Source organism: Ptychodera flava, chromosome 10, assembly GCF_041260155.1.
Source record: "Ptychodera flava strain L36383 chromosome 10, AS_Pfla_20210202, whole genome shotgun sequence".
NCBI lineage: Eukaryota > Metazoa > Hemichordata > Enteropneusta > Ptychoderidae > Ptychodera > Ptychodera flava.
In genome coordinates this window covers 29,100,932-29,122,859 of record NC_091937.1, presented here as the reverse complement: position 1 = coordinate 29,122,859, position 21,928 = coordinate 29,100,932, and the positions used below count along the sequence as shown (strand labels likewise).

General features: G+C 39.7%; 1 protein-coding gene across 1 annotated transcript; it reads right to left on the bottom strand.

Moving 5' to 3' along the window:
• Positions 1-12,819: 12,819 nt before the first annotated feature.
• LOC139141465 (BMP-binding endothelial regulator protein-like) lies at positions 12,820-20,893 on the bottom strand. Its single transcript, XM_070711074.1, has 6 exons — positions 20,789-20,893; positions 20,314-20,332; positions 19,060-19,329; positions 17,223-17,473; positions 15,331-15,626; positions 12,820-13,349 (listed from the first exon to the last, which is right to left on the bottom strand). The coding sequence occupies exons 1-6, from the start codon at positions 20,864-20,866 to the stop codon at positions 13,340-13,342; spliced, it is 924 nt and encodes a 307-aa protein (XP_070567175.1). The 5' UTR covers positions 20,867-20,893; the 3' UTR covers positions 12,820-13,339.
• Between the last annotated feature and the right edge of the window lie 1,035 nt (positions 20,894-21,928).

The window sequence follows — 21,928 nt, the reverse complement described above, 5'->3', positions numbered from 1 at the left end:
ATGTACTGTCCGACAAAGACCGACCACACTACTATTTCTTCCGAAATGATGGATCGGAGGGGCAATATAATAGTTTCATTCCTCTGAAGGGAGACTCGGGACTAACAAAGGCCGGTCTCGCTCGCCTCAATGAAAGCCTTGAAGCCTATGTATATTGCATACTCGGCGCACAAGCAAATATTCGCAGTACCATAGTGGGCGATACTGGCAGTGCAGAGCAAGTAAGAAAAGAATTCGGCGTTCTCCTCGAAGATGAAATTCGTAATACCGACAAAGTAATCAGCTATAGGCGATATCAAGACACAATAATGAATACTGGTGTCAAACTTGATATGGCAGTCTCACCCAATTTACTTCTCTTGCCGTCTGAGATGGTCATTCTTTCGGGCCCGGCAATCTCGGGTTATAATAATGAATTGCAATACGCAACTGAATCTATGGTCTTCGGGGTGAACGGTGATATAAACACGGAAGTTCGAGAAAGTGCTATACATGAGATGGAAGGGGGGGAGGGGGATCCCGTGAAGTGGCAGGACGAGCCCTCGGGCCGACTAACAATGATATGTCGGGGGCCTCCCCTATCGGAACGGGCAGCATCTGCGACCGGCGCAGACCCTATTCACGAATACGGCAAAATTGGTTTGTTATCTTTAGCAATATTCATTACTATTGTAGGTGGAATATTCTAACTCGAGCCAGTACCTTAAAAGAACTAGAAGAGAGATTCATAATCAGTTCATTTATGTACGGTATATAGATCCGATGTATGCAACTGTACCATTCAACATGATTGTAACTGGACCGACAAATTCTGGCAAAACAGAATATGTAATGGATCTCCTCACCGGTTCGTACCTAGGAAAATTCGAATATATAGTTTTCATTTGTCCGACATTCATGAACAATAAAATGTACAATAAAAGATTCATTTTCACCGATGACAATGTGTTTGTGTTTCCGGTCGGATGATGATACACTAGCCTTCGTGCAAAAGAATGGGCCGGCACGAACACTTTAATAATCCTCACCGACTGCGCCTCGTCCAAAGATATGAAGAAGCGCAGTGACGTTTTAGTCAAACTTGGTTCAGCGCAAGACACGACGGACTATCTGTCTGGGTTCTGACTCAACAATATACTAGTATTAGTAAACCATTTAGGGAAAACATACAGATGTTAGTACTATTTTACACGCCGAGCAAGACAGACAACAAAACTATTATAAAAGAATATGGAATGGAGGTGTCAGAACGGGAGGTCACGGACCTAATCAGGCAATTAAAAAATACACCATTCAGTAAACTAGTATTTCATTTACGGCATCCGTACGACATACAATTTTTCGTATAATATAGCTAATCATGGAAGGTTTCACCGATAGGACCCCCGAAGGCGACAACACCGAAGGCACTCTTAGAGAATTATATTACAACCCGAAAACTGGTTTTGGAGGTGTACAAAAATTATATGACGCAGCACGCGCCAGCGGACTCCACGTCACTAAGAAAGAGGTGCAGGAGTGGTTAAAAACTCAGCTAACTTATAATCTACATAAACCGGTACCTCGTACTCGTGGCGCCTTCCGGAGGGGGAGGCGCGTTTTCGTAACATCGGTGGACGAGTTTTGGCAGGCTGATCTCGTGGAATTCCCTTCATCGTTCGCAAAAGAGAACCGTAACATTCGATACATGCTAACAGTAATTGATGTGCCAAGCAAATATGCATTGGCCAGGCTGATACAGTCAAAAACGGCAGATGATACGTTACAGGCACTACAAGACGTGATTAAGAAATCCGGGAGAAGGCCCGACAAACTTCAGACAGATGAGGGGCGGGAATTTACGAACCGAAAAATGCAGGGGTGGTTGGAGGAGGTGGGAATTCACTGGTTTCACACCTACAGTGATAAAAAAGCTAGCGTCGTTGAACGTTTTAATCGGACTCTTAAGACGATGATGTGGAAATACTTTACATATAAACAGACACGTTCCTGGCTCCCCATTCTACCAGAACTTCTTGAGAATTACAACAACACCGTACACGGAAGTATCAAAATGAAACCTGTCGACGTAACAGAGGACAACGATTGGCAGGCATTTTATACACTTTACCCTGAGTTGGCAGCCGGGGGAGTTAACCCTGAATTCAAGCCGGGAGAAAGGGTTCGAATTACAAAAAACAAGACCACTTTTAAGAAAGGATATTTACCAAATTGGACAGAGGAGATTTTCGTGGTTTCAAAAGTGGTGTATGCAGCTGGACTGGGAACGCCACCAGTTTACAAAATAAAAGATCTGAATGGAGAGGAAATACTTGGCACTTTCTATTCTGATGAACTGCAGAGTGCCCTTTCGGAACGCCTCGACGAGCTGTACAGAGTAGAACGAATTTTGAAGACGAAAAAAATTAGAGGAAAGAAATATTATCTGATAAAATGGAAAGGTTATCCAGAAAGTTTCAATAGTTGGGAGCCAGAGGAAAATGTTATTAGAACTTCGTAAGTTCCTGTGCTGGTACTTGTCAAGTACTAACGTAAGTACTAACATAAGTACTAACGTAAGTACTAACGTAAGTATTTACGAAAGTTATTCAGTAAGTACCATGGAAGAAGTCTTAATTTCTTGAAAGCCGAAAGTGTCAGTTTACCACCCCGCTTCCAACCACCTGGCCAAGTATTTATCATGTACTGTCGTAAGTAATGTTCACTTATTGCATCTTTTTTGGCCGTATGTGGATGAGGTGGTACAGGGGAGGGGGAGGATCCGGAGGCACATATTAAGTTTGCAAGATCTTCAAAGCGACTTCTCATGTTGCCATAGTCCGTTCTTTCGAGTCCCCCTTGTTCAGCTTTATCTATAAGTTCTGGTTGAAGTATAATGTACACAACTGACATGAGCCATAGACAAGTAACTTCAAAACCCCTTACAGAACCGTAAGGTTCCTTCGGCATCATATCAAGTGCCTGTAAGTCAAACGGAGCATTATAAGCACACACTGTTTCACAAGCATTAAGAAGTTTGTGTAGGTTCTTGAGTGTGACTCGAGGTTGTTCTAGTTGTTCTTGACCAGGTGGATAGTACGCTTTTCAAGTTCCTCCCTGCTGAAACCGTCTATTAAAAACCCTGGCCACCACTATCGCGTGCCGAGGGCGCTCCATGCAATTCCAAAGTCAAAAGCTCGTGGAAAATCTACTGGTCCGACTGTCTCGGTATCAATTGTTGGATTAAGTATATTCTTGAGAAGGGCAGGCGTAAGAGATTGATGAATTACCAAACATGGAAGTCTGTAGTCATTACAAATTTCTAAGAAAGTCTGTTTGAACTTGTTGTGAATCTCTTCTAGTTCTTCTAAGGCGGTTATTTCATATTGTCTGGCTCGAGTCAACACATTCTGCCTGCAATAATCCCAAGGCATATCTTTGAATATGATAATGAAACTATGTAAATGGTCAAATGCTCTAGAAACAATCTTTTTTTCTTCCGCTGCCACGGAACGCCTCGGATTCGAGAAAAAGTTAGATGTTGAATTATGGAAGAGACACAAATAATGTAGCGTTCTGAAGGGGAGGCCCTCCCAGCCTGACATTGTAAACTAAGAGTATGTTCTATAAACTGATTCTGAAAATCGGCAATGTTGCTGGAAAAACTAGTGTCAAATTCTGGTACGTGAGTCACCTCCGGCCCCTCCGCCAAATTTACTGCATCGTAACTCTTACCACTTCCAGTTGGTCCGTTTATGAATATGTATGACATTTTTGTGCTATATATAATAGAAATTTTTTTAAATTATCTTTCATAAAGATATATACGATAATACAATGACAATCCTTTCTATTTCAGATGCAATAAAAATACTTGAAACCGGAGAAATTCGAATCAGTGACGGCAAACTCATATTTGGTGAATCTTTGGTAGATCCTTTCATATACGTAGACAGTGAGCTAGAAGTAGTTTTCAACATCGGACCTAAGTACGGTTCTAAAGATCCTGCTACATGTGATGAAATGTGTGTCCGTTGGCAACAAAGTCTTCAAAAGTTTACCGATTTAATAGTATTCCGTACCTTAGGTGAAAGTTTCGATGCAAGCACTGCTAAAAGTTATGCTGCAAGCCTGGCCGCTCACTCCAAGATACTACCGGATTTTACAATCCATCTAAAGTGTATCAGAAGCGAGGGAGCGAGGCACAGGGCGTGGCGTATTTTAAATTTCGGTTTAAAAGAGGGGCTCACGATTTCGCTACATGTATTGATATGGTTCAAGAAATTGACTGCGGTTTTAAAGCAGTGAGCCCATTGCCAGCCAGAGAAAATCCTTCTATTGTACCTCGTAATATCCGAAAAGGTAGTACGATAGAATTCTTAGCATTTAAACCGCGCTTAAATAAGCGTACCCTTTCTTTCACTGTAGAGAGGTTATTTTGTGCTGCGCCTAATAAACCAGAAATTCAAGATGCGGAAGAACTAGTCGACTTGGAAAGATTAGGCGAGATATATAAACAAATAAATGCTGCCAAAAATATTATAGTGGATTTTGATAATTTAGAATAAATATTTTCTTTTAAGAAAAATTTTATCATAGTATATATCATAAAGATTATTATGGATGTTAGGCGCCGCTTACGAAAAGCATTCGACGGGGTAGTTTTACTAAAAGAATTTCCCGAAGTCAAGCGAGTCGTGGATATTGAAACGATTGATATTGAAGGTATGGCCAAAGAAAGAAAGATATACTCTGTTTATGCAGAAATGGAAGTCAAATTTTTGGATCCGAAAAACGGTAATACACAAATTCGTACATTGCCTGTTAAATTAAAAGATACATTCACAAAAGAGTTGGGAGGGGCGAATCGAACGTGAAACGAGAATTAGTAAAACGCTACGACCATATGCTTGATACAATTGAAGCTGTTGAGGGTTCTGGTCTCGTTCTAGACGAGATACTTAATTTTGAAGTAATTACTAGTAGAAGTTTACTGGGGCTGGCCCGGAACGGATTCAACTGCCTGAATGGTTAAAAAATAAGAAATGTGTGAGCGATCTGGTGCTACCATTGGGCAGCGAGAACTGTTTTCAATACGCAGTCGTGGCAAGTATAAAGTTAGTGACGACCGAGTTTTGTAAGAAGAAATGTGGTCAGGTAAGGAAGCACTGGAATACGTACTTCCAGTTCATCGCCGATACTGCTGGGATGGTATTCCATTTCCTACGCCCGCCGATCTGACCGTGTTTAAGCTGCTTCGAGCAGCAAAACCCAGGCACGAAACTTCAAGTATTTCAGATCTACGAAAATGATCCCGACCTGTCTGGCATAACTGTCTTGTACAGCGGTAGACCCGTTCCGACAGGGGGAGCGGATCAAATAGCCAATATCTTACTGATAGTCGGCGCCGATGGGAGTCACTATGTACCAATTACTAAATTAAATTGCCTTCTTAATTCTAATAGTAATCGCAAGAATGTGCACAGACGGAAGTGTATGTGCTCGGTTTGTAAGCGAGGTTTTGCGTCAACAGGAGAGTTGGAAGAACATGAGATGTATTGTGGAACAGACACTGCCCAGCCAGTTTTCCTAAGGAAGTATGTCAATTTGAAGGACATAAGAAGAAGGTTCCTTCTCCCTACGTCGTCTACGCAGATACTGAAGCAATTATTGAGCGAGGCACTGGCCGACACATTCCAATTTGTCTTTCGTATGTTATGGTGGAACGATGGGGACTGGACAGTAAGCCGAAAGTTTATGGTAAAAGAACATTCACGGGCCTCTCCTGTGTTACAGAATTTCTAAAGGATATGAAGAAAACGGCTGAGAATTATTCGAAATCATATTATTGGAAAATAAAACCGATGAAAGATCCTTCTAATTACAACGATCCAGACTGTGTTGCGTGTGCGGCGCCCGCCGGATACCGAGTAGTGAAGGATCCTACGACTTTTTATTGTGAAGGGTGTCGGCCGTCGAGAATCATTCCTATCTACTTTCACAACCTCAAGGGATACGATGGTTCTTTTATTTTGCAAAAGTTACATGAAATCGGGGGGACCGGAGGGGAACCAGAGCCAAATATCATAGCTAAGACGGGCAATGGTGGAATTATGGGTCTCTCGAAAACATTTATTTTTAGTGCCTCAATTGTTGTTGGTGGAGAGTGGCCGAATAAGAAGAGGGAGACAAAGAAACGTTTCTTTTCTATAAAGTTTATGGACAGTGCTCAGTTGATGTCGGGGTCGCTCGCGAAGTTGGCAAAGACTGTGCCGGACCACGGATGGACGGCAGTACCACTTTCGTACCCGGACATTCAAAGGGCGAAAGGTTTCTTCCCCTACGAATATTTAGACTCGGTTGACAGACTAGAAGAGGAGGAGCTCCCGGAGAGGGGCAAATTTTATAGCGAATTGACGGAAGAGGGAATTTCGGAGTCCGATTACGAACATGCTTTGCGAGTATGGGACGAAGTTGGATGTAAGACGATTCGTGATTATATGGAATTCTATTGCCAGACTGACGTTCTACTTCTTGCGAATATATTCGAAAATTTCCGTGACACATGTTTAGAAGCATATAAGTTAGATCCAGCCCACTATATGTCAGCGCCCGGCTTGACATGGGATGCTATGTTACTTTACACAGGTAATAAATTTAAACTCATTCAAGATGCTGAGCAGATGAATTTCATTCAGAGGGGGATTCGAGGCGGTATCAGCCAGTGTAATATTCATTACTTACAGACAAATCATCTGGCTTATGCCGCCGAAGGGGCCGGTGAAGCTGGTGGGAGTTACGACCCAAAGAAACCATTGTCCGAAATAAAATATCTCGATGCTAATAATCTTTACGGATGGGCAATGAGTCAACCAATGCCAACGGGCGGACTTCATTGGATGACGATGGAAGAGTGGGAGGAATGGTATGCTAAGAATGGCGGAGCAGGTTCCGGAGGGAGGTGGGGACCCGGTTCCACCTTTCCGCCAAGTTTTCTAGAAGTAGACTTAGAATATCCGATCGAATTACATGTAGAACATTCCGATTTACCTCTCGCGCCGCATCACTACGAATTTCCTGAGAGGCAGGGTACTGGACTGCACAAGTGTGTTGGACAGAGAGAGGTACGTCTTACACTACAAGTTGCTTGAATTCTATCTTCGGATGGGAATGCGACTGAAAAAGGTGTATCGGGCGCTTGCTTTCGATGAGGCTCCGTGTCTCGCGAAATATATGGACTTTAACACTAAAATGAGGACAAAGGGAAAGACAGATTTTGAAAAGAATTTCTATAAGCTGATGAATAATGCAATGTTCGGTAAGACAATAGAAGATGTTCGAAAGTACAGAGACTTTAAATTTGTTTCGGACCGGAACGGTACGGATAGTGGCCGTAAAAAGATTCAGAAGTATAATCCAAAGACGAAACATATAACTTTCATAACTAGTGAAAAGGATGGAGATTCCTGCGACAGTGTCCTACTGGAACTGAAAAGGGATCGATATGAATATAAAAAGCCAGTTTTCATTGGTGCGGCGGTGCTTGAACTTTCTAAGCTGCTAATGTATGATATGCACTACAATTACTTTCGAAAGCAGTTCCCTGGAATACGATTAGCCTACATGGATACTGACAGTTTTATTTACAGTGTACCTCTTCCTTCCCCGGACGTAACTTTCAATGATATAGTTAAGGAAGATGTGGAAAAGAATGGTAAGGAGTCGATATATGATACTAGTGGTATGAGCGGCCCCAACTTTCCGAAGATTAATAAAAAAGTGATAGGTAAATTTAAAGATGAGTTGAATGGTGTACCTATTCTTGATTTTGTCGGCATACGCTCGAAAGTGTATGCTTTTCGGACTCCAACTTCGGAGACGAAAAAAAATAAAGGGATAAAAGATGTTTGTGTTAGAAAACATTTGAACTTTGAAGATTATAAAGATCTGTTTGAAACTGGGAAGAAGCCCGAGCGGGCACAGTTTGTACAGTTTGTACGGAAAAAGGCTGGAGAAATCCGTAGTGAAAAGCGTAGTAAAGACATGATGGCGCCAAATGATATCAAACGTGTGCAGTTATATAATCTGGACACGGGCGAATGGCTGGCAGAAACATGGCCGATAGGACTGACCTACGGTTACGGTTAAAATTGTAAAGAATCTAATTTACTATTCTTAACGTTGACCTGGGCATCACTGATAACATAAACGTGGGCAAATATATTATCATCGCGAGCGTCGTCGCCAACTTTTACTGAAGTGTCCATTTTTATTATCTCAAGTTGAATTCCATCCTTTGTGTTCATTACTCTAAGACCATTTCCATGAAACTCAATATCTTTAAAACTACGCAGATCGATAAACAGACAGAATTTATTCTTCAAATAATCGACCTCATCTATATCAATTTCACACCAATCTTTATCTTCAGCAAAATACCGTCGCACCTCTCGCCAAAATTGTCTTGGTATCATCTTCTGAGCGTACACTTTATTTGCAATGCCTTCGATTGATACAGACACAGATTCAATGGATGGGTTAAAGAAAAGTTCACTGTTCAGTTCTGTCTGATTCTGATTTTTAGTGAAGAGTATAGCGATACCTCTAATGCTACGTCGTGGTACATTTATATTTTCATTGATAACCGTGGTTGATTCTTTGAATGGGATTGTTCTAAAATAATGTATATGCTCGTAGAGAAAACTTTTCCCACTGTTGTAATAACCAGCAGTATCTCTCGCGAGTACGGAATCAGAAATTGTTTCGTATTCCATTTGAATGTTTTTTAATTTATAATTGGGTGTAACAACATTATTACTAACAAGTAATTGGGAGGCGGGTGCCAACGTAATTTCCCATTCGATATGACTCCCTAACTCTTTTGGATATGCAACTCCATGGCCTGTTATGAGGGGGTGATTCAGACGAATAGCATATTTTGTTTTATATGTTTCAAAAAGTAAATGATCGTCCCATTTTGTAAGCCTGTTGTCATCTGCATTGGCTGCGCCACTTCTCAATTTTCTTAGATTTTCGTTCTGAATTCCGTACAGTGTCATGTTCGTTCTCTCCTTTTTATGTTTGAAGAGATCGCGATAACATTCAATAAGGTTATATTTATTCAAATTGAAAAGTGCCTGACCCTCAAATGTGAGAACCATACGCTCCACCAAATTTTTTGCAACATTTTGTACTACTCGGTTATCTTCATGTCCCGTTACTTCGAGATCAAAAACCAGGTCGAAAGTATCTGGAACTAGTACTACTCCGCTTTCTAACTTCGGACATCGTATGATAAGTGTCTGGCCTGGATCTGCCTCACTTGGATTATGAGCAATCACATGATGAGTTCTTTCTGACTTTGTTCCATTCGGTATTCGGTTGGTGAAAGTCGGTGATAATGTTCTATCGTACCCCATTTTCGTGTAATGTATATAGTAGAAGAAAAAAAGAAAATTAATCACATCTTAAGTTTCACTTCGTGTATATAATGACTTAGAAGAAAAAATTCAAATCACATCTTTACATAAATATTTCCGTCTGACTGAAAGATAAATCGATTGCCTGTGTCGCGAATCAATCGAAGAACCCAATATTCTTGGAGATGATGAGCCTCTTGGTCATCCTCAGTATCCTGGAATACAGCTATGAATTCTAGTCGCTTAAAGAAGTTAGTCTTTTGACATTCCTTAATGAAAGCTAAAATGTTATGATACAGATTATCATCTTTGAGTCGGACACCTGGATTTGCTCGAAGGATATGTCGATTTACCCGTCGGAGTTTACACCATTCCAATTCGACAGAGAAACCAAACAGGTCTTTATTTTTAGAAAGAAACTTTGCAATATTCTTTTCACCAAACATGTCGATGCCGTAGGGGGTGATATATTAATACATAATTTTATTTATAATGACTAATGTTAATCCAGTTAAAAATATCCATAGCTGTTCTCCAACAAATCCGACCACCGATCCCGCTGTTTTTAATAGAAAACTGACAAGTGAACCGATTAAACCTGGTATTGCAGCAGCACTTTTTGCGGCCAATGTTTTTAACCATTCACCAAATTGCTTTACAATTTCTTTCGCTTTTGTGTAGCTATCGCTTGAGCCTTTGGGCGGACCTGAACCACCTGTGTTTGCTCCAGTTCCTCCTCCTCCTTTAGTTACAGCTAGGGCAATCGTTGATATTGTCATTCCAAGGGCAGTCAGTAATGCAGCGATTGTAATACCATTTCGTTTAAATAATTCTGTCAGCTTCAGTCTCAGTGATAATTCTGGATCAGAAATTACATCACGAAGAGACCTAGTCGTAGCGAGACTTTCACGTGCCCCGCTAATCTTACCATTTTCGTATTCAATTCGATTGTCAATTTTAGCTTCTCTTGTTATAAGTTCAGCTAGTTGTTTTTCAGCTTTTTCTTTTGCTTGGGTGTGTTCTACAGGAATTTCCTCTAACTGTTTTTCAACTTCTCTTTTCTCTAGCCTTATTTTAACTTTTTCATTGTTAAGCTCGCCAAGACGCATATTCGCAATCCTTAATTCATCATTAATAGCTCTATATTCAGGGTTTAGATTGTTCCATTTTCGATTTTATTTTCAAAAGCTTGTATTTTATCTGCATTACCAGAAGCATCTTGCCGTAAGAATGTCAGTTCATCTTTGTATACACCCATGTCTTCTGGCGTCATCTTCTCAGCCGGTATTTTATCGTTTTTCACATCTTCAGAATACAATGTTGAACTCACATATTCGGGCTCTGCGCTAGAGCGATATTCGACTCCTCTCAAACTGTATACTTTACTTACAAATTCATATCCTCCGCTTCTCTTTTTACTGTCTCGAGCGATCTAAATCCACGTCCTGTAGTTTTTGATAGCCTGAGGTCTTTATAATACAGCTTTCCATCCCTAATCTTTGCATTCAAAATTAATTCATTTCGTGCTGCTTCATCAGTAATATTATTTTCATCTAAGAATTGTTTAGCCATTGAATTTGTAATTCTTAATCTCTGGTTAATTAACGAATCACCTGGGGGACTATCGCTTGAGCCAGCCTGGGAAGGATCGGCTTCTGCAAAGGTATCATCATCGAAAAAAGTTATTTCAGCAGTAGCATCATCATCATTTAAATTTGCATCATCGAAATCCTGGAGTGGTATATCTTCTCCTCCTTCTGCCATATTGTATTTCTATATTACTACAATTATTTTTTATCATCCCTTACATATACAGTAAAAAATGCACATCTCAGTTGTTGAAAGCGTTGAACAATTGGCCGACTATATCGAAAGAACCAGCGCTGCATATCGACGAAGTTATAAATTAATGGGTCGAATTGATATGGCTCTTAATGTGACTAAGGGAATTCTTGTAAGTTCAGCTGTAATAGCGGCAATTCCGACAGTTCCAGTTCTTTTAGCTCTAACTCCTATACCAGGTGTTATTATTGATGTGGTACAAGGGAAAACGGGAGTATCAAAAAGAAGAGAGAAGTATAAACATTATTACGTTCAATATAAACAGCTGCTTACACAAATACAAGAAAAAGGTGCAACAGAGGTCCCGGCCTCAGAACTTATTCAGAACATTTTCAAGCAGGCACTAGAAATTCAAAAACAAGAAGGATTTAGTCCACCTCTGGAAAGATACCTAAGACATTATGGATTGAATGGATATGAAAGTTAGATTCAGAAAAAATTCTGTAGAAAATGTTTCTGAAAACTGTAGAATGTTTCATCTGAATCATGACATCACAAATTGCTAAGCAACTGGAACGGTATTGCGAAAGTCATACTGGAAAAGGTTTGCGCAACGTCCCTAGGGTTCCGGTAGGGTAAGTAGCTGTACATTGTAGAGGATGGGCCCACTGGTCATCAAATATAACAACCATTCAAATTCTCCCGGTTCTTTCAGTGTTGGTTCCAATAACTATATCACACACGCCTAATTCGCTCATTCAGAGCTGCTGGACTCCGTCTGTAGAGCTTGAAAGTGCCAGTCTGTGTTGAAGAGTCTCCGTCCATTATTGAAATGTGGCTATTTCTTTCTGTACAGATGTTGAAATACCAGGAAAAACACTGACGTCAGTTTCCTGTAGGCTGAGTAATATGTGGTGACGTCAGCGCCAGAGGTCACCCTCACTTCATGTAGGGTGACCTACCAGCAGCTTTTCATGTCTATACATACTCCGCTGGATTATTTTTAGATAACCATCTGTTAGCCATATCAATAACAAAGCCCGTTCCGGCTCCACGGTTACCGCATATTGGAGCAACGAGTAGTGTTCTGGGAGGTGTGAGGGAATTTTGTAGCTTTTTTTTAGGTAAGTATCTCGGATATAAAGTTATCCTTACTACTCACGAACAAAGTCTCCAAAAAATTTAACACCTGTAAGGCTCATCTTAATATGAAAAGGCCATAGTCTACCGAGACGACCATGGAACAAAAGGCATGCCACGTTGCTAGTCTGTCTTTCTATTTGTCTGTGGTTAAACTTTTCCTTCATCACAATTCTCCTTATAGTATGCTCCTCTTGGACCAAGAAAAGTGTCCTGTGTCCCGGATAATTGACCGCAGCAATTGTGTTCGATATGTATTAAGCCAATTTGCACTTTATAGCAATTTGCATCCGTTTTCAAAAACATTTTTCTACTACCAGCAAATTGCTATCTACATGACGACTGGAGATAGGCTGAAGCGGCAGTTGTCATCGATGCCCGCCACTAACTGCGCATTTTGTGCAAACTGTACGACAATATGAATGACCACAGATAACAACTATATTGTCTATTTTTCAACAAACCCATGACAACACAAATGTCACAACGTGATCATTTTCAGATTCTGAATTAGTTTACTTTATTCCATTAATTTGTCACATACATTTTCTTAGAATTCCAAACACTACCAAGAAGAGTTTGTCGTAATGCAGATGCTGATAACAGAATGCAGAAAGGTTAAATATATGGACTGCCGATCAAAATTTGACAACAATTAACCGATGAAAACAAATAAGTGTTCTGAGTTAAATACCTGATAAGAGATGAGCAAAATATCAATTTAAAGGCCGTGAGGTGAAAAGTTTGATATCGGCCATGAAAACTCATGAAAAACAAGAAAGATTTGTATACCCAGTTTTACATGTAGTCGTATTTGTAAAACAGTCAACGAACCCTTAACAAATGTTGCTTCTTTACTTAAACTGTTATCCCACTAATCAAAGACCCCAAATATGCATGCAATCAGGCATTTCTACAAACATGCCCAACCTACTCGTCCTCTTCATGGTTTTATCGGCGAATACTGTGATTTCGTCATTGGGAAAAGCCAATCGCTCGTTGTAGATACCATTCTAGTCTTAATCGCACCTGAAAAAATGAAATAAGTTGTAAATGTTTTTAACAGTTCAAGCATTGAATGTCGGACAAAAATGTACTCTTTATGAGCCATAGATGATCGCGCCTGACAGACGAAATTCTGTTTTGCTCCATTTAATCATTGTGCGCAAATTCTTCAAGGAAAGTATGTTGTTCGAAAACCTGGAAACATATTAACTGCCAACAATCTATTTTAGTCATCGTGATTGACGGAAGTTGCGATTGTGTGTCTGTCTTCGGAATCGTACAGCTAAACTTTCGTTAAGCAGAAGAGGTTAAAAGCGATGACTTTTGTTTACTTTGCGGCTGTTTTTATTATTCACGGTTCCTGAGTAATGGAATGAAATGTTGTGTGTAAATAACCATGGACAGAAGCAACTTGCGTTTCTTCGATGGTGATCAGATTTGAATGCTCGGGTTTGTTGATAATTTTAGATCTACACTCTCTTGTATGTCACAGAAGAATGTCGACCTTCGCTGCAGTGAGTGACACTGCAGCTGAAAAGATTTTTAAATACCAGTGTGCCAATATATTTGCATCTGAGACAATGATTATTTGACAAAGTTTTACTGCGTTCCTACGAATCAAAGCAGATAACCAAATCAGAAAATATGTAAATTGCTAATAAGCCAGAATACGTATTTTCCGACCCTGACAGCAACTCCCAAATTCCACGTTTTACACGTGTATGTTCGTATAAGATTCATTTCAACGAAGTCATTTCCATTGAACCGTATCGACACTTCTGCGTTTTCGTCTGATGACTGGTCCGCCAGAATCGCATTCCCAGCCCTAGACATAAGATCAATGTTAACAGCAATCCAGAAGCATTAAGTATACTTGAATTTATAATATTTCTTTGACACACACGGCAGAATGACAGAAAACGACGAGAGAGAGAGAGAGAGAGAGAGAGAGAGAGAGAGAGAGAGAGAGAGAGAGAGAGAGAGAGAGAGAGAATGAATGAACCTGAAACTGGATTTAGAAATACGTATCACATACAATCATGTGTAATTCAAGGTAGTGCTCGTCTTGTAATTGAACGACTTAATCTTTTGCTGATTTTTCCCTGGGAACTTCATTCACGCCCATCCCCTTTCTAATTAAAGAATAAGTGTTTAGGGATAGCCCTGCAAGATCTGATACAAGAAACAAATTACTAAGGAGTATCAAAATGTCGTTTTGATTTTCAAAATATAAGACAATGAACACTTTCATTAATTCACCAGCTTTGAATTGAGCCTACTCAAACGGTTGACCAGAATATCTGTCACCGAGGCGCACTCTACCTTAAATGTACAACTAAACATACAGCTACCAATCTCTCTCTCTCTCTCTCTCTCTCTCTCTCTCTCTCTCGATAGATAGATAGATAGATAGATAGATAGATAGATAAATAGACAGACAGACAGATAGATAGATCTAGATAGATAGATAGATAGATAAATAGATAGATAGATAGATAGACAGCTAGATAGATAGACAGACAGACAGATAGATAGATATTAGATAGATAGATACTTAGATAGATACTTAGATAGATAGATAGAAAGATAGATAGATAGATAGATAGATAGATAGATAGATAGATAGATAGATAGATAGATAGATAGATAGATAGATAGATAGATAGATAGATAGATAGACAGACAGACAGATAGACAGACAGACAAATAGATAGATAGATAGATAGATAGATAGATAGATAGATAGATAAATAGATAGATAGACAGACAGACAGACAGACAGACAGACAGACAGACAGATAGATAGATAGATAAATAGATAGATAGACAGACAGACAGACAGACAGACAGATAGATAGATAGATAGATAGATAGATAGATAGATAGATAGATAGATAGATAGATAGATAGATAGATAGATAGATAGATAGATAGATAGATAGATAGATAGATAGATAGATAACAAAACGTTCTGGGAAATGAAGCGTAACTCCTTAACTTTTACCTTAAGTTATCCACTTTCCAGCTTTCGCCGAATTCATCGACATCCTTGGTAATGGCCCCACTTCTCATGATCAGGTCGTTGGTTGGGTCACCATCGGCATCTCCAAGGAGACCACAAAGCCGTACCTGATTGTCTCTTTCAATGGCAGCATCGAAGGCGTGTTCCGCTCCATTCCACGAGAATTCAAAGGTGTCCTTGATGTTGAGGGCGGTGTAGTGCTCTTTGGTGTTGTCCACAGCAATATGCAGATCCCCTTCTAAAAGTTCAAATTCTGGTGGCATTTTTCGTCCATTTACCTGACACAAACATTGAAAATGACAAATGAATAAACTCCCATACATATTATTGTGGGCTGTTATGCAAAAAGTGATAAATGTTGAAATTCTCGGGCACATATGTTAAGATCTCAAATATGTCCCTGACCATAGGCATGTCCCAGTGCTAAAAGTGTAGTAAGAATAATAGAACGCACCTCGAGGACAGACAGTCGGACTCTCAAATTTCTACAATTATTTTCTGACATACCTTTTGTGGGGACTCATTTTAATGCTATAGGAGAAAGAGATACTTTCACAGGCTTGGTTTTTCGAAAGTCCAAAATTAAATTTTTACCCCATAGAGTTAACACGAGGATGGCTGCCATTTTGAATTTGAAATATCGCAAAATGTTGGGTAACTTGTTTCGCTAGTTCCAAACATTGCACGGTGACCCCGATTTTTATTGTCTATTTAGTAAGAGAATGGTTGGAAGTTTCATTCAGGAAAGTTTGAGCAAAAGTATAAGTCTTTCACTTTCGAGGCGCATACTACCTTAAACTCAAATCTGATAAGACCTACCCTATAGAGGGACTTTTTGAAATCAGTGGACATTTTCAACAGCATGCTTATTGCTGCTATTTAATACTTGAAGTTTGATATAATCAACAACGGGGAGGGCTAGTGTTTTACACGCAGTTGATATAACATGGACATTTCTGAAGTCACCCCACTATGATCACTGTTTTTAAAGGGGAAGTTCACCCATAGACTCAGGGTCTATAGTTCACCAACTTGAAGGATGATTTTTATTATATGCTAGCTTTGGGGTCACTTATTCCAGATAAGTCATTTTCGCCATTTATGTGGATTTTTTACAAAAACGGACAAAAATGGTAGCGGACTTTGCAGTTTAGGTCCCGACCCATTTCTACCGCTGGCTGCTAACGGAAGGCTTGCCACAAAAAGATGCATGTGGCGATACCAAAGCATTGGAATTTCCCGCGTTTCTGCTGTACGGAAACACTGAACTCGGCAGCCGGCCTAGCTCTGCGTGACAGGGCTGTGTGTTACCGGAGCATATATCCGGTCACACAGCCCTGCCACGCAGTGCTACAGCCGGTCATACTATTCAGCGCCAAAAATACGTGTTTTTCAAATAAATCACAAAATATTCTGTGATCATCGAGCGGACTTCAAAAAAACTAAAGTTTAAAAACTAAAGTTGAGGAGGTCGAGCGAGATCGAAAATAATATCCTCCTTATTTTAGCAAACGACAGAAAAATCCTAACAGATTTTCACAGAAAAACACTTTAATATACCTTTAAAGTATACTAACCCTCGACTCGTAAAACAATCAGCAATGTACAATCCGAAAAACCTTCCGAAATGATGGGATGAAAGTGACCATGTTTTCGGCCTATTCACACTGTCATCAGAGTGACTGCGCAGTAACGTTCGTCACATATGAAACACAACCGTGTATAATTACAAAATGAACCCTTGGCTGTCTGGCTGGATCGTGTTAATGTAGAACAGTAGGAAAGTACGTGTTGATCACCATGGTAATGAGAAGGCACGTAGGTCGCCACTCTGCAGCATTAATAACGACCCGCTATAAAGCCAATATCCTTACCTTCACATCATTGTTCCTGTCCATTTCGATGACCTGTCCACCAATGATGACAGTCAAGTCAGTGGTCCTGCTCCTGACCTCTCGATCGAGTGGGTCACGTGGTTCAAACTTTCCCAAAACTTCAAAACGAGGTGTGTTGCCCGAGCAGTCCTTTACAAGGGTATGCCAGCAGAGCCCTTGGTAGGTGTAGCGGCGTCCGTCGAAAGTCGTGATGTGTGGATCATGGGTTAAATTACCACACTTTGGCATGGCTGGAAATTGACGTATTTGTTGTTTCAGTATGCTGACATGTAATGACTTATAACGAAGAAAAAAAAATCGATTTTATCTGTTGATAGCTAAAGCGACATTTCACTGATTCAATGCCATTTCTCTAAGTCATTATACAGATTTATTTTTGAACTGTCGGCAAACAAACTTATGATCTTCGAACTCGACCAGTAAACATGTTACGGGAGGAACTTTCCTAGGCTTATGTCTACAACATTACATTATGTTTGCATAAGTGAGTTCATTCGCATATTAAGGGAGGCAGTCGTCAGAACTCTGCTCCAAGGTTGCCAGGACCCCTACGACCGATGTAAACACTGTATCTATTGTACGTTGGCGACTGATGAAAATTAAAACATTTTTTGCTAGGTTGCCGCCGTATCAGAGGGAGTCAATAGAACACAGGATATATATCCCAGCAAATTATATATATGTATATTTATTATATGCCTCGATGTGAGTGCAAATCAGTGCATTTATTTGAATAGAACATCCGGGGAGTTAACGGGCCGTGAACGATATACTGACCGGTTTCATGGTTACCCGACCAGTGAAGCCCTTCGACACTAGATGTAAAATATCCATGCGCGCACTGCTATTTTGATTTTCATATATATATATATATATATATATATATATATATATATATATATATATATATATATATATATATAACGATAGCAACTTGCCAGGGACAGATGAGAATCAAAAGCACACTAAAAGCAAACGAAACTAACTGTGCTTGACCTTTAACCTCTTCCGCCCTTCTCCTAAATGAAAGCTCGATAGTGTGAAAAATACACGGCCGAAATCATGGTTTGAACGCTGAAGTGTTGACATGTGTGCCAACAAAATATGACACGAACGGGTCCGAAATGAAAATATTGGGAAAAGCTGGTTGAATTTCAATCTATGCAGAGTTGTTTTAGATATTGTGCCTCAAGGTAAAATGACTGGTCTATTTCAATACTTAAGTCTTTATGCCTATTTCATAACAAAAATAAAACTCTTGTGTTCAACGATCTCCGTGTAATGAGGCGAATTCTGCATATCGCTTGCTCTCATGTAACATGGATACACGTCATAAAGAAAGAAAAAATCCCTAGTTGATGGAGGTATTATGAATGAATGAATTACAGGAAAAGAAAATGGATTAGAGTTTTAACGCTCACTGAACCTAATCTGTGTGAAAGAAATGTAATCATTGGCTTGAGTTGATAGAAATCTTTACCACATGTAATACCGTCATATGCTCGCATGTCAAATAACAATTAAACTAAACCAGCTGCTTCTTAACGCAGTGAATTCCGTTTGCCGTGCAAGTGTTTCAGTTTGCAATGCCCCTCTATGATAGATAGAGAAGGATTTTTGGCTAATTATTATTCTGCATTGATAGCGACTCACAGTGCTCATAAGCACAACCTGCGGAAATAGTATCATTTAAGTAATAAAATGTAGCGTAAAATATGTCACACGAAAAATCGCGTTAGATCTTAGTAACAGAATGCTCGAGGGTCTATGGTAACAGCTAGCGTATCTGTTTCAGAAGAAAGTGTTTATTACTTACTGATCTCTTTTTCCATGGTTTGCAATGTTTGCCCAGTTTCATTTTTCACTGTCACAGTCACTGTTAATATTACGTAATCCACGTGCGACGTTGAAAAATCGATTTCCACTTCTTCTTCTTTTACAAGGGGTGACATCACCGCGGTGCCTTTGTTGGCGATTTTCGGCCCGGTGACATGGTAGTGTATGTTTCTTGTAGTATCAATATCATGACTCCGGGAGAATATCAAGACCAATAGACACTTTTTGTTGGTGATACTAATGTTGATGACTAGAAATGAGAAGAAATCATCGTGCAAACTATTAGCATTTACCGAGTTTTCGTGTGGAGAATTATACCTCTTATTTCTACTGTTAGAAGTTCGGCGATTGAGTTGCTGAAAATGGTCAAAATAAGAAGAATTGGCCAAGCAGAAAAAAATAAATAAAAAGCAAGTCCGCAATGTTTTGGAAATATATGGTAAACCAGAATGAAGCCCAATATCCCCAGTAGGCATCTACGAGTAGGAAAAGAGAGTATACGGTTTCACAAAGTTTTCATGTTTTGTTTCCTGTTGCAATAACCGCATTCAAAAAAAATATCGTCATATTGTCGCCTCGAAAGTGAAAGACTTAAACTTTTTGCTCAAAATTTCCTTAGTGAATCTTTCTCTTTCCAAATCAAGAATAAAGTCGGGGGTCACTGTGCTAATTTTGGTACTAGAGAAACAAATAACCCAGAATTTACCAATATTTAAAATTCAAAATGGCCACCATCCCTGTGTTAACTCTACGGAGAAAAATAAAATTTCGAATTTCGAAAAACTAAGCCGGTGAAAATTTTTCTTACACCGAGAGCTTTAAAATGAACCCCGCAAGTGGTATATCAGAAGAGAATTGTAAAAGTTTGAGAGTCCGAATGTCTGTCACGGAGGCGGGTTTTTCCTTAAGTTCACGCTTGTGGAGTATATTTCCACCTTAACAAAATGTGACATATTTGATATGCACGTCGAGTAACAAACATTTCCAAATCTTAGGATTCATACTCAAAAATGAAATTTCTTGAGTGAACGAATATTAAACTGCTTTTGAGTCTGTGCTTAACTGTCCTGAATAATATTTGTGTTTCTGTGGTTCAATCAAGAGAAATAATCTGAAATCATTGGCCGGTAACACCGAATCCGATCAAAAGTGACCGTTTTCACAGTACATTGTGATCCGAAAGTCAAAATTACAAAGTGGAAAATCTCGCCGTTATTACTTATCATTACAGTACCTGCGTGAGCCTTTTCAACCTGCGAAGAAATGAAAAACAAGTCAGCCATAAACTTCTTTGAATTCAATATCAATTCTGTTCTCAAGTGACTCATTCACGCAACTGCTGTTACACATGAACACGTTTAAATTTACAAAACGCAAAGGTATTAAAGGCGCCCTTCTCAATCCCTGGTTCTCGCATTAGTAAATGTGTGAAGTGCCCATTAAGAGTTTGTCACTCTTTTGTTTTCCATTGAAATTTTTATCAAGTAAATAATATTTTTGTTAGATAAATCTGATAATTGAGTGGGGGCTTTAAGTAATACAGCATACATGCGCTCACAGCTTTACCCGTTGTGTATTTCCCAACATTAGTTGAACAGGTTTTTGACTTCTATAAATCAATTCTACCCTCGGCATTTCAAAGTAACGATAATCGATATCATCGCCGCGAAGTATCGTTATCGAGAAAACCCAAACGCAACATTACGCACCGCAACAAACGCGATTACCAACAGGGACAGGCCAAAAACCTTCATCTTCAGGGCTGGTTCAACCGATGACAATATCATAACACATAGGGATGCGGGCTTCTTATTGCTTTGTAGCGGACAAGCCTGTAACAGGTTTTTCGGAATGCCAATGTAAACAAAACTACCACGCTCACTTATGTATTTACACAAGCTTGCAGTGGATTAACTCAGTTTAGTATTTTTGTGCTGCTGTCAATCACCGAAGTTGTTTTGCAGACTGACCCGCTCCGGACAGCTGGTACCATCACTCATTGATTTAATTTGTTGTTCAAAATGGCCCTTCCCTACATTGTAAGTATTTTTGGCAATAGGACCTAGACATTTTACTCGTTACCTTGTATATTTGGACTATTGGATTTGTAATGCTGTCAACGCTACAAAGAAGCAATGTTTATGCTCGAGAAAAACGTTTTTCTCGAGGGTATGTATACATGTGCACGCGCATAGGTATTCTGCACATGAATTTTCTTATTTGCATTTCAGACGGCTTGGATGTTTGAAAAGATACCAGAAATTGTGAACACATCCGTTATGTCATTTTGATCAAAATCGCATGCCATGATTTTTCTGAACAATAAATGGTTACCGAGGAATAAAAATTTCCAGTTCTCCAGTGAATTACCAATCTCCCCATTTTGTCAACCGTACAGCTAAAAACACGGCAGCCTATAAACGCGGCTTGGAAAAGAATATTCACGAGATTTTTTGGAGGAGGTTGGCAGGTACTCTAAATTGCTCCTTGCATCAACGGGTAGCGGAAGAACAGGCGGGCAGATTTCATCGTCAATGAACTTGGACAGTTTTTTTTATCATGGAAAATGTGAAACAAAATATTAACAAGCAATCACGTAGGTAGTAGACTTTAGTTGTTTGCACGGTTTTTTAGTGAAGAAGGAAAGCTTTTCGAGGGTTGTGGGGAGCCCTCATCATCAGAAGAGGGTCACCAGACAGTTTTTATGTGGAAGGTAAGGAGAAGGGGAACACATTTTTGTGGGAGCATATTTTTCAAATCGCAATGTAGTTGGTGGTACTTGGTGTCAAGAACTGGTAAGCGTATCCTGCGTGGCATGTTTACATCCCTCAGGGTAGGTCCTAAGTTGA

Coding starts and splice junctions, on each gene's coding strand:
- LOC139141465 (XM_070711074.1), bottom strand. CDS start 20,866: ATGATATTGTCATCGGTTGAACCAGCCCTGAAGATGAAGGTTTTTGGC. Junction 17,474..19,059: donor AACCATGGAAAAAGAGATCA/GTAAGTAATAAA, acceptor GTCAATTTCCAG/CCATGCCAAAGTGTGGTAAT. Junction 15,627..17,222: donor ACAGGAACAATGATGTGAAG/GTAAGGATATTG, acceptor TGTTTGTGTCAG/GTAAATGGACGAAAAATGCC.